At 34.8% G+C, this 12,111-nt stretch overlaps 3 protein-coding genes across 3 annotated transcripts in view; 1 reads left to right on the forward strand and 2 right to left on the reverse strand.

Annotated features, from left to right (window-relative positions):
• Positions 1–987: 987 nt before the first annotated feature.
• Positions 988–3,016, reverse strand: LOC107029776 (11S globulin seed storage protein 2). Its single transcript, XM_015231220.1, has 3 exons — positions 2,356–3,016; positions 1,621–2,082; positions 988–1,523 (listed from the first exon to the last, which is right to left on the reverse strand). Exons 1-3 carry the CDS (start codon positions 2,956–2,958, stop codon positions 1,143–1,145), a joined length of 1,446 nt encoding a protein of 481 aa, XP_015086706.1. The 5' UTR covers positions 2,959–3,016; the 3' UTR covers positions 988–1,142.
• A 3,122-nt stretch (positions 3,017–6,138) lies between these two features.
• On the forward strand, positions 6,139–7,099 carry LOC107030557. The gene has a single exon (XM_015231826.2). It carries the CDS (start codon positions 6,380–6,382, stop codon positions 6,962–6,964), a length of 585 nt encoding a protein of 194 aa, XP_015087312.1. The 5' UTR covers positions 6,139–6,379; the 3' UTR covers positions 6,965–7,099.
• Positions 7,100–7,697: 598 nt separating this feature from the next.
• LOC107031352 (pre-mRNA-splicing factor SLU7-like) overlaps positions 7,698–12,111 on the reverse strand; it is a 6,967-nt gene continuing 2,553 nt past the window's right edge. The window contains exons 7-10 of the mRNA XM_015232682.2: positions 9,721–9,937; positions 8,727–8,830; positions 8,307–8,375; positions 7,698–8,211 (exon numbers count right to left, since the gene is read on the reverse strand). Coding sequence (XP_015088168.1) covers positions 8,134–8,211; positions 8,307–8,375; positions 8,727–8,830; positions 9,721–9,937 — 468 coding nt within the window. The 3' untranslated portion in view covers positions 7,698–8,133. The remainder of the gene's footprint in view (positions 8,212–8,306; positions 8,376–8,726; positions 8,831–9,720; positions 9,938–12,111) is intronic.

The following is a 12,111-nucleotide window of genomic DNA, read 5'->3' on the forward strand; positions in this document are numbered from 1 at the left end:
TTCATGTTTTGATGATAGACAAGAAGCGCAAATAATCAGTAGCAAATGTACGCAGCAAAAGAAGCCAAGCTCGAGTCCAAGATCGAGTAAAATGGGTCAGCCAAGTAATCAAGAAAATAGAGTTATTTGTCAAAGCCAAAAATAATATATTAAAGGTATAAGTTGATACAAATAAGAAAAACCTTAAATATATTATTAAGGAAGGAAGTTGTATATAATAAGGATTGTACTTTAAAAGGGAATCCTTGTTTAAACATAACTTCCTTACCTTATCAGAAAAGGATTGTACAAGGCAAAACAAACTCTATAAGAAGAGCACGAGGCAGAGGAAGAAAGGCACGACTTCACGCAGAGAACAAGGGAGAATTATTCATCAAACTGAAGTCTTCAAGGTTGATAGGATTGCTACGTTTAAAACATTCTTGAGTGAGAAGGTTTTATCGTGTAGAACTATTTGTCTTGTTTTTTGTTCTTGATTGTAATTTACAGTTTATTGTACAAAGGGTGGGTTTGGCTCTTTGTAGGGTTGAGTGTTAGCGAGAGTTGTAACAAAAGGTGGGTTTGGCCTTTTGGAGAGATCGATTGGAGTCAATCGAGAGAGGTGGTAGAGATAAGACTTTTGATTATTGAGTTGTAATCACAAAATCTTATAGTTGAATTAATAAAACGAGGTTTTTCCTTCCTTGAGTGAGGAAGGTTTTTAATTCAATACGTGTTTGTGTCTTTACTTAAAAGCAACTTACAAGAACCTGGTTCTTGTTCTGGGGTAAGGTTTCTTCAGTGATGAAATAAAACTCTGAGCTTAAGAGATAATTCTTGGTTTATAGAAATTTTAAACTTTATCCATTGTTCTCTGAGTTTAATCTCATTTTATTTTATTGAGTTGAGATTGATTATCCTTGTTAGTTGATGATTTGGTTTATATGTTTAAAATATATCCTTCCCGTTTACTCAGAAATTTTGCACAGAGAGAATGAACATCTTGGATGAGATTTAGGTACAAAAAGGCAGGAGCTTTATTCGTTACATTATTTGCTCCTAAATACAAGTCGCTCTTGCTTCATCTTTGCCTGAAAACAAAGACTAGAAACGAGTAGTACTAGGCGATAGCCAAGGTGGGATTATTACACATTAAAGCCATTTTAGAATGACCTTCTCTGGGGAGATAGCAGGAAGCTTTCTCCTCCTCTGTTCATTTTCAAACGTTGTGCTTCATTTGGCGATATCTGGTACGCGTTTGTGAGGACCTCAATAGGCATTGCTCTAATCACTGATGTGTAACCTGCAAGTTGGCTGTTCATTGGTTGACTGCTTGTCCTAAACACCGCGAATTCAAATCCATTTTGCCCTGCTTTCACTGTTGATGCATAGTACTGAGGGACTACAAACATTTCTCCTTGATTTACCCTGTCATTCATCACTTGTTGCCCGGTGTGGTCTACTACCTGCACTTGTGCATCTCCTCTTTGCACGTAGATCACGCTGTGTCCATTCACTGACCAGTGAGGGCTCATCAGTGCATTCTGCAATCCACCAATTTTAATCAATTCCAAGTCAATAGTACTAGAAGAATTTTTTTTTTATTTTTGATCAATTTAGAAATAACATTGACTGAATTACCGGATATAGGGTTCCTTTAGAGGCACTCATGTCCATGTCTCTAAGGATGGGAAAATTTTGGCTATTAACATGCTTAATTTTGCCAGCTTGCCTTGAGTAGATATCAGCTCGTCTTTGAGTATCCATGTTGGTGCGGATTTTCATTGTGCAAATGTTTTCTTCCAAGCCATTTCCAGTTACTTCTGCCCACCATCGCTGTCCTCGTTGTGATCGCCCTTCGAATTCCTCTTCTTCTTCATCAGCCCTAATCATGCTCATTCCTTCCCTGACATTAACAATTAGTCCACGTTCGTTCTGTTCTTCTTGCATCCTCCTAACAATCTCTACGGGGATGTTGAAGGCCTCTGCCATCAATTCTGTGTTAAAAGCACGGAAAATGTTCTGGAACTTCTGTGTGCTTTGCTTTCCTACACCAATTTGCCTTCCACTAGTTTCTTGTACTCCACCGGCCAAGTAGAATGCCTAAAATCCACACAAATAGTACAGTCGACCAATAAGTACATCGAATTATGAAAGAATACGAAGTGAACATGAGTACATTGATTTGTGTAGGTTAACTAGCAAGATCTAGTTACCAATTGCCTGTAATTTCTTTTTAAGTAAAATCGTTATGAAATTGCATGCACAAAAATTTCATCAGATTACCAAAAGAAGTGGTAATTTCATCTGACGTATTTAAAGATCAAGTAGGATTTGGTATACATTCTATATATCTTTAATAGGAAAAGAATTTACCCTGAAGTTCTGATCAAGCTGGTTGGACCGATGGTTGAGATCGTTAATGGAGACGGCTACAAGCTCTTCCTCACCGTCGTTGTAGCACCAATGAGCAGCACCAGCTGGAATTGCCACAACGTCGCCTTGGCGAATGCGGTGGACCTTCTGGTGCTGGTCGTTTCCGCGGCGTTCACCCCTCTCTTCACCTGCCATTCGGCCAGCCTGGAAGGTCTGAGACTGGAAAGTCTCGGCACAACCAGGGTTAATCACACTAATCAATCCCCTGCCTTGCTCGATATAAACCAAGCGAGGCATGGGATGAAAATTAGGCAAAGAGAGAGAATTTTGACGAATAACATTCCTCATAGGAGCAACTCCAACACACTGGAATTGCTCCTCATTCTCATCCCACACCTCAGTGTAGCCGCCCTCTGACTCAATGCGCTGAGAGGGCTGGCTTCCAGTAAGCCTCTGTAAGCGGCATTGTTGAGCTTGAGTCAGAGGAATGCTTCTCTGACCGTGCTGACCTTGCTGAACCGGATATTGTCTATATGCATTTGCTGCAGATAAGAGAAAAGCAGAGAAGAGTAAAGCTAACAAGACCCTAGTAGAGACCGCCATGGCTAAGGAGTTTTTATTGTTTATTACTAATTGATTATATATATAAAAAATACAAAGATGAGATGAGATTTAGAGAAACAGAGGCCTCTGTTTTTATAGTGTTTGAGAGGAACAAGCATGATTGCCGTGTGGCATTAACCTGTTTTCTTCTGCATGGTGAAACTGTTTTTTTCTGCATGGTGAACATAAATGACACCTTGCAATGGCTGTTTAAAGGAATCAAAGATGTGTTGGTTTAATTTGCATGAAACTATACGTGTTGAAGTGTTGAGCTGGTTTGCTTACACCTTCTGTCTTTGCATATACCACTTGTCTAAGCTCTTCTGTTTTTGATTAATTCATTGTTTTCTGATACTAGCACTCAGGCTGTTTGAGTTCAAAATACTGGGGGAAGCAGTAATATTTGGGTTGGGCTCCAATGGATCCATAAATAAGCATACAAATTTGGGCCTCAAATTATTGTTGCATAGGAGTGTTTCTTTTAGATATTTCATGTTCAAATTGGATATGTATGTTTTTTTGGTATATTCTCAAATGTAGGTTATGTAGATAAGTTATCCATATTAAATAGATCAATCTCGATAAGTTGTAGAACATTAGGTATATTTCAAATGAGGTCGATCTTAACATCAAATATATTCCAATGAGGTAGTGTGCATAATTAAAGGAGATGATACATTTTATAGGGTTAATTTAATCATCTAGTACATTTTTGAAAACATGCCTAGAGTTTACCATTTGACACATATTTGGATTGAAAGTGTAATAGGAATATTTTATCATATGCATTGAGGTGCTTAATAGGAGCAAGTCATTGTTCAAGTGTCTAATTGAAATTTACTGACAAGTTTAAGAGTTTGTTGATGTTTTAAGTTTATTTCAAACAACTTATAGATTCCATATCCAAATCCGCTATTAAAGTTTTAAAATTTAACGGTCAATGTCTGAATTATGATACATATATTGGGAGTAGCCTCATCGGGGCCAATAGTCCTTCTCTTTTCTCTCTCTTTCTTTTTCTTTGTGTTAATAGTTAAGAGTCTTCTTAAACTTGACACACTTTATTAGAGATAAAATTAATGAGGACTGAATATTAGCTTCATTTTGTATAATTCAATCGTATAATTAATACATGCAAGTTGATCAATTCGCTCTTAAAAATATAGACTAAGAAGCTTCTGAAAATTGAAGAATATAGGAATCGATTTGTTTTGTATAAATGGGGCCTTGAGGTCGTCTTTTTTTTTCCCTACTAAGCAAATAACACCTAACCATCCTAGCTTAAGTTAAGTCCAAGCAAAAACTTATAAAGCATGGTCACTTTTTTTAACATAACAATGGAAATATTACTAAAAGTGAAAGTAATATTTTGTCCGTCCAACAATAATTATTTATTATATCAAAAATAGTTTTTCCAACGTATTTGTACACTTTAGAAAAATAAGAGATAATTAACCTTTTGTGTCTATTTTACCCTTGTTAAGTTGCTATTAAATATTACCCCTTTTGTCCCCGAATTACTTGTCTACTTTTGAATTAACACACTTATTAAGAAAAAAATTTATTAACATAGTTAGTTTATCATCTAATCCCTATTAATTATGAAGTGGATAGATTAAAAATTTAAGATTTTCATGAAATTCTATCTTTTTCAAAGTAATTAATTGAGGATTTTTATTCTTTTCTTGATTTGTCAAAATGGACAAGTAATTAGGGACAACTATAAAAGAAAAAGTGGACAAATAATTAAGATTAGAGGAAGTATTTATCATCTACCACAGTGTTCAGAGCATTAAATTTAATAAAGTCAAAAAATAATATAATATATTACCCCATTATTTATTATTTCTCAAAGAAAAGTGTCATGTTAATAGCGAAAAACTATTTTCGAATATTTGTAATTGACTTATGGTTAGTGGTCACGACATCACTTTTTAGTGCAGAATTTTAAAAAATAAAATAATGTCCTACTAGTAGATTCTCTAAGTAACTTATGCCTGATGACATTGATTCAACTTGATCTCATAGCAGCCAAGAATCTTGCTAGTTGCCTCAGGATAAAGGCAAAAGCATAAAATAAAAAATAGAAAATAGATGGTGCAGGGAAGAGAGGTCCACTCACGGAACCAACATACAGAAAACAATCACACATATACCAAGCACGCGAGCAAATCAATATAGAACTTGTATCACACATGATATTTGAGCCAATTAATAGATATCCCGTATCAGGTGTGATATACAAGTCAACGATATATGTATCAAACATTAGTAACCGAGCCAATTAAGAGATATCATATACAAGATATGGTACAGAGCCGATTGATAATATGAATACAAAATAAACAGTCAGAAGGTGTAGAAATGGATCAATCTTGGAAAAAAGAAATGTCGATACGAATTTCCTATATCCACACACGGTTAGAATCATTGCCTAAATCTCCCTACTTTTGGGGTAATTGAGACTAAACAATAGCAATTCGAAAGTGATATATGTTAATGAGATGAGTGATCTCTTTATAAAACTTGGTCAATTCTTTTGTCTTTGAGTTAATTTTTGAGATATGAGTTATTGACAGTGAAAGGTGTTCGCCAAAATATTATTATTGTCTACTTAAGTACAAAATCGTATGTATATATTTGTAGATATAGATGGTTGGATACATAAGTGAAATTTATGCCTCCACCACTGTCTACTAAACCAAGTTATATGCATGTGTGATAGTCATTGAGATGAAGAACTCGTTTTCGTAAAAATATATCAAGTGCAGTGAATATTCTGTTTTAATAAGGGAAAAGAGTCCGAAAAAAATTTCAACTTTGGTCAAAATTGTTGTTACGATACTATTTAATAGTATATTTTAAAGATATATATTATCCACTTGGTTACATTACTAGTTAAAGTTATGCAATATTTTTTATGTCTATGTGGGCACATATATACCTTTAAGATACACTATTAAATAGTGTAAGGGGTAAAAGGTCTTTTCCAAAGTTTGATATCATTACAGTAATTTTGATCAAAATTCGAATATATATTTCAAATTTTTTTTCTTTTTAATAATTAAAAAACTTTAGATCCGACTCTAATCTTACCCTTAAAGAAAAGAATAAAAGAGTTATCCAACAAGATGTCTTTACAGCCTGGAGCATCTATGAAGCAAAAATGTTTTTAAGAAATAGAAAACAAAATGGACATAAGTCTGCTGAAAAGAAACGCATTCTTTAAACTACCTAACTTTTGTCCTCTTTTTGCACCAAACTATAGCGTAAAATTTAAGCCAGTGAATGTATATTATTGCACCAATTGACTATAACTACTAGTCTACTACTACTAGTACTAATATATCTTAATATCTCAGCCTTTTGTTATATTTCTCCCCTTATTCATAACTGTTGTATTGCTTCAAATTCAATCACCATGTATTGCTTAAACTTGCGTAGAGTACTCCTTCCAACTCAAAAAATGTGGAAGTTTTTTTCCACCAAATTACAAATCAATTTCCACAAAGTACTCAATAGATCCAAAGTCATTAAGAAATCCAAGAATCCAAAGCCTTTATGCATCAAAAAACTAGCCCCGTCCCCTGTCTTTCGAGTTCAATTCAAAACTAAACGTTCAAGCAATAAGTTCAAATACAAGTCGAAATTCAGACCTACTCTGAAATTTCACAAGAAATCAGCACCCGTATATATAGATCAACTTTTCATTGAGAATATATCTGATTCTGCGGAGAAGAACAACTTTGGCCAAACTAGTATGATTACGACAAAGAAGAAGGAGCATAAACAAGTTTGCATAACGGAAACAGAACAAGGTGAGATAATCCATGAAGGGGAAAGTAGTAGTAGTAGTATTAGTAGTGTAACGAATGATGAGATGTGGGAATCGTTGACATTGGCATCTCCACAATTGCATTGTATTAATGAAAGAGCAGAAGAGTTCATAGCTAAATTTCGTGCAGACATGCTGCGTCAAGAGAATATGTTGATCCAGCGATTGTAGTATGGGTTTTTTGTTGTTTTTTTTTCTTTTTCTTTTTTTTTTTTGTAGTTTTTGTCAGCATTGAATAAAATTTGTCCACTATATACAAATCTAGTTTTTTTTTATACATTTGAGTGCAGAGAAATTAAAGCGAAATTAGCCCAAATACAACTCAGCTAAGTCATTTAAATGTTGTGGCTTGTTCTTTTTTATTTTTATCCGTTTGAGTCTATTGAAAAGTGGGCTAATTTATAGCTCAAAATGATCAATGACAAAGTTTTATCAAAATACTTTTAAGAAACTTTTTTTTAGGTACTTTAAAAAATTTAGAAGTACGAAACGAAGAAACAAAAACTTAATAATTAGAATTGGAATGGATAAGTCATAATCTCATTTTAAGCTCGATTTGTTTCAGTTTTCAAACCCAAGTAACTTTTAAACAAGCCAATAACCCACCTGTTTTAATCTAGTCAATTTCAGCTCCAACTTGCCCATTTGACATCTGTAAACTTATGAGCAATCAAGAGCAAACAAAGAAATTAAATGGCCTAAACTACTTGCTATAGTGATCACCAAATAAGCAAGTTGTGTTGGAAATTTGGCGAGGTGTAGCCCCTTTTGATCTACGATACTCTCTTGAACGTGAGTGGAGGGAAAATATTACATACATCCTTCATTAAACATGAAGGATGAATTGATCATTGATCCACTCATTTCACAATGTACATAACCAAAAAAAAAACAATTTTTATCGTTGAATGGAATAACAGAATTTTTATTCAATGAGCCAATGCATTAGAAGTCTGTCACATTCACAAAGCTGAAGACACACACAAACGCAGAAAGAAGGCAAACACTAATACAGAACCAGAGAAAGAACTTCAAACAAACAGACTTTGCCTGAATTACAACCACAAACCGGTGAATACAGTATTACACGTACATAGATGCTTCCCAATTCTTAGGTATCTTATTGTACATATGTTCTTAAAGAGTGTGTCGTGCAGTTGTATACAACTTTAAGGTACTAAATCAAAGAAGAAATAGATCTCAAGCAATCCCAACACAGACTCTTCATCACAATACAATTTTCGACTAAGAAAATATCATACCCAATTTCACCTAAGACTGGCACATGGTCCCAACTGATGTTTTCCCTAAGAGGTGAACAATTTGGCCATATCTACGATTCAGTGAAGGAAGTCCTTCATTGGATCATCTTGGTGAACCCGCTTCATCCTATATGCCTCCATTTCTTCAGGTGTAACCTGTACAGGTAACTGTTGTTACAAAGACCATGAAGAAGAAAGACAAAGAAGAAGACAACCACCATCAGAAAGACAAAATGGAGACATAGATGTACCTCATCATTATATTTAACATTATATTTCCTCTTCCGTTCATCTTTCTCTTCTCGTCTCCTCTCCTCTTCCTGTTCAAAAAGCAAAATAAATTTGATCAGAACATCAGAAAAACAGAAGGGACAACTGAGAATCGACATAGCTGTCAAAAGAATGGATCCAGCCAGGTTATCAGTTTTCCCAACCCCAACCTCTGGCAGTCCCCTATGAAACATCTCTCCCCACCTCCTCTAAGCGTCTCTCTCCTTTTTTCTTTGGTGGTGGTGTTGGATATCTTCAAGCATCAACCCCCAAAACTCTACCCTCACCAACTATACCCTCCTAAAAATAAATTACTTGAAGCAGGAAATACACTGACAAAATTCATATTAGCATGAAGTTCAAAAACGGAGGTAGCACCATGCATAGGTTTATAAGCATACCTTCTTTATAGCTTCAGTGAGCTTTTTCTGGTCTAGTATCAGATCTTCCGGTACTTCAGTCCCCCAAGTAGCTTGCCTCTTCTCCTCGACAGGCACGTGTGTATCTGGATCAGATATTGAGAAAAAGAAAAACAATGTTATCAATTACTGTAGAAACAGTTGCCAAAAATGTGCTTTGATTGTGCTTGATATGGTCTTCAATGAAACAATCCTCTCAGCAGCTCTGCTGGCCAACTCTTACATTAAATAAGATGAAGTTTAAACTGACTGCTAATTCAAGCAGAAACCAAGGAGCTATCCACTAAAAATTCAAAGCTAAGTAGATGGTCTCGAAATGTAGATGTTATGTTTGTAATCGCTAAAACCCTAGAGTTCATGCTTACCACTTCAACAGAAAGCTAAAAAAGGTCCAAAGGTCCATATGCTCTATCCTGATCATGAATATGTTTACCGATAAACTGATCCATCATTCTTCTTCTAAACACAAAAAGGATCATTTTTCTTCTAAATCCAAGAAAAAAACCTTACCATCACCAAATCCAAGACATTCTAGTTCTACGCTACATATCTCTAGCATAGAACCTCATGTAATGGAGCTAGCAAATTCTCCTTTGTACTTACTATCATCTGTACTCATTGCATTTTCTTGATGCACCTATAATATCTATTACTTCATTTTTTTCAAAAAAAAAAGACAATTCTAGTTCTATAGGGTGTGCAAACAATGGAAATTACTTATTTGATCCGTAAAACAATGTCAGGTACTGACAAAACCACTAATGCAAGAGTTGAAGTACAACTTCCAACAACATGTACGGAAAACAATTACTTTCTGAATACTCAGCAGAAGTTTGTGAGCTTAAAATTAGCAGGTATCCTGTAAATTTGGAGAAATAGATACGATCTTAAAGCAAACTACATTGAATTATGACAGTAAGATTGTTATGGAAGCGGTGTACGATAATTTCAAGACATGTCAGCAGTTTCAATATACCTTCAGCAGCCTCCTTACGAGCAATGTTGGCTTTCATAAGACCAGCAGAGGCTTCTGCTGCTTCAATTCCAGCAGCACCAGTACAATAGCTATTTCTGATTGTTTGTTTGCAGCACTTATAACCCCATTGGTGATCTTTCCACCATGAACCCCAAACAGTGGTGTGGTTATTGATGTAAACATCCTCTTCATATTTGCTTCTAGGAAGTGACATCTCCTGCAGATACCAAGTTACTGAAATAGGCAATAGAAACAAACAAGTATGACGGAAATATTTGACTGCACACTCCCTTCCATCTATTCGAATACAAATAATTCTTCGTCATTTATGCACAAAAGAAAACATAGAACTTGACAAATAGACTGAACAAGCTAAGAACTCCGAACCCCGTTCCATAAGTAGAAACAACTATCATCTCTCTCAGACAATAAATGGCACATCAAAAAATATTGCCTTCAATAAATCCAAGTTAATTGTTTATCCTTATGTAAAAGGAAAATTGAGACCTTAAGGGGTCATTTGGTGTGATGGATAAAGAAAATAATCTCGGGATAAGTTTTTAGTACCCCTAAATTCGTTATTTGGTAACGAAGTGTTGGAAAAACTATCCCAGGATAAATAATTATGACTGGGATAAGTTATCACTACTTGTGGGTGAAACAATAATCACGGAATAACTTATCCCAGGTAAAGATGTTAAATAACAGAAGTACCCCTTAAACCCTCTTTTATAAACAAACTTATTCTTAAGAGGGCATTTTTGTAACCAAACAACTTATTCTAAAAAATTATGCCAAGCATATTTGACAAACCAAACAACCAATAAAAAATAATCTCATCATAACTTATTCCAAGATAATTAGTCCCCAAATAACTTGTTTTCAAACCAAACGACCCCTAACAGACTTAATTTTACCATTATATTAGTAGTCAAAAACACCACTTCAACCTAGTGTACATGTTGTTTTTTTTAAATCTTTGCTTGAAAACCCCTCTCTCTCTCTCTCTCTCTCTCTCTCTCTCTCACTCACTAACGATTCTTCCCCATTCCAGTCAGTGGTGGAGCTTAGTTATAGACCATACAAGCTAAATACAAAACAATCTAGTTTTAGAATTTTTCTTTTACAGTATATATATAAACCTTCATGCTATCCCTCTTTCATTCACTTCATTTCTAGTCTTCCCTTTCAATTCGACTGTTACACACCTTCAGAGGGAAGTGGTGATGATGGTCAGTGAATGAGTAAACTATGTCCAGTAGAGCAGCATGGCGTAGAGAATCCATTCAGCCAACCCCAACTAGTTCAAAATTTAGGCGTCATTTTTGTTGTGACTATTACAGACAACTGAAAAGCAGCTTTAAAATTTGATTTACCACTATATACATCAGCGGCAGCAGCAACTGAATAGATGTCTATTTAGGACAACAACATTTTGAAAGAGGTTAATTTTATATTCTTATGACATACTATCTTGATCCAGCCTTTGAATGGTAGTAGTCCACTATTGTCACCAAAAATACATGTATAATCTACACCGTCCCTCCCAGAAAGATTGACGAGGTTCAACGAGGATCAACCAATCTATCTTTTGGTTCAGACTCAACATCAAAGAAAATATTGTAATTTATATGTTCAAAAGCAACAGAAACAAACTCTAATTACAAGTTTAGATATTATTAATATGTATATACATAATTAGAAATATTCGAAAAACCTCATTCAGATAAGGGAAGTTTTGAATCCCCAATTAGTTACGCTGCCCTAGAAGAGGCAAGGGGAGAATATTTTGTATTTTTCTTTCTTTCCGAATTCCAACTCCCTTCGGTGAAACATTTGTTTTAGATGAACACACGTTCCTTTGTTTTTTAAGGAATGATATAGCATCAACAAAAGATCTTAAATTACAGTAGAGCAGTTAAAAGTATTAAGATTGCAATTATATTTTGGATATATTGGCTAACTTCAAAGACGGAGATGCTTCATGCTAGACGTGAATCATGATATAGCCTGATCAATAAATACAGAGGTTATTGCTTCACTGAAATAGATCCTCGAAAAGAATCAGTGTTCTATGCAAATATTTTGAAGTACCTAATCTCCCCCATAGAATTGCTCCAAGGGATGAGAAAGTACAGACAACTATAACTTTAAAAATCCATGACACTCAATTTTAATACAAAACTATAACTATGCCTCAATTCCAAGCAAGTTAGGTTGGTTATATAACTAATCCAACACCGGCACAAACAAATATTTAGACAACATACTCAAGAATTTTTTATTTTCTTTTTTGAGACAAAATGTGTGCTACTTAGGCCATCTATTTAACAAATAATGTTTAAAAAAAATAGAAATATATCAACAGATATTACCCCCACCCCCCCCCCC

The sequence above is a fragment of the Solanum pennellii genome, chromosome 9 (assembly GCF_001406875.1).
Source record: "Solanum pennellii chromosome 9, SPENNV200".
In the NCBI taxonomy this organism is placed as follows: domain Eukaryota; kingdom Viridiplantae; phylum Streptophyta; class Magnoliopsida; order Solanales; family Solanaceae; genus Solanum; species Solanum pennellii.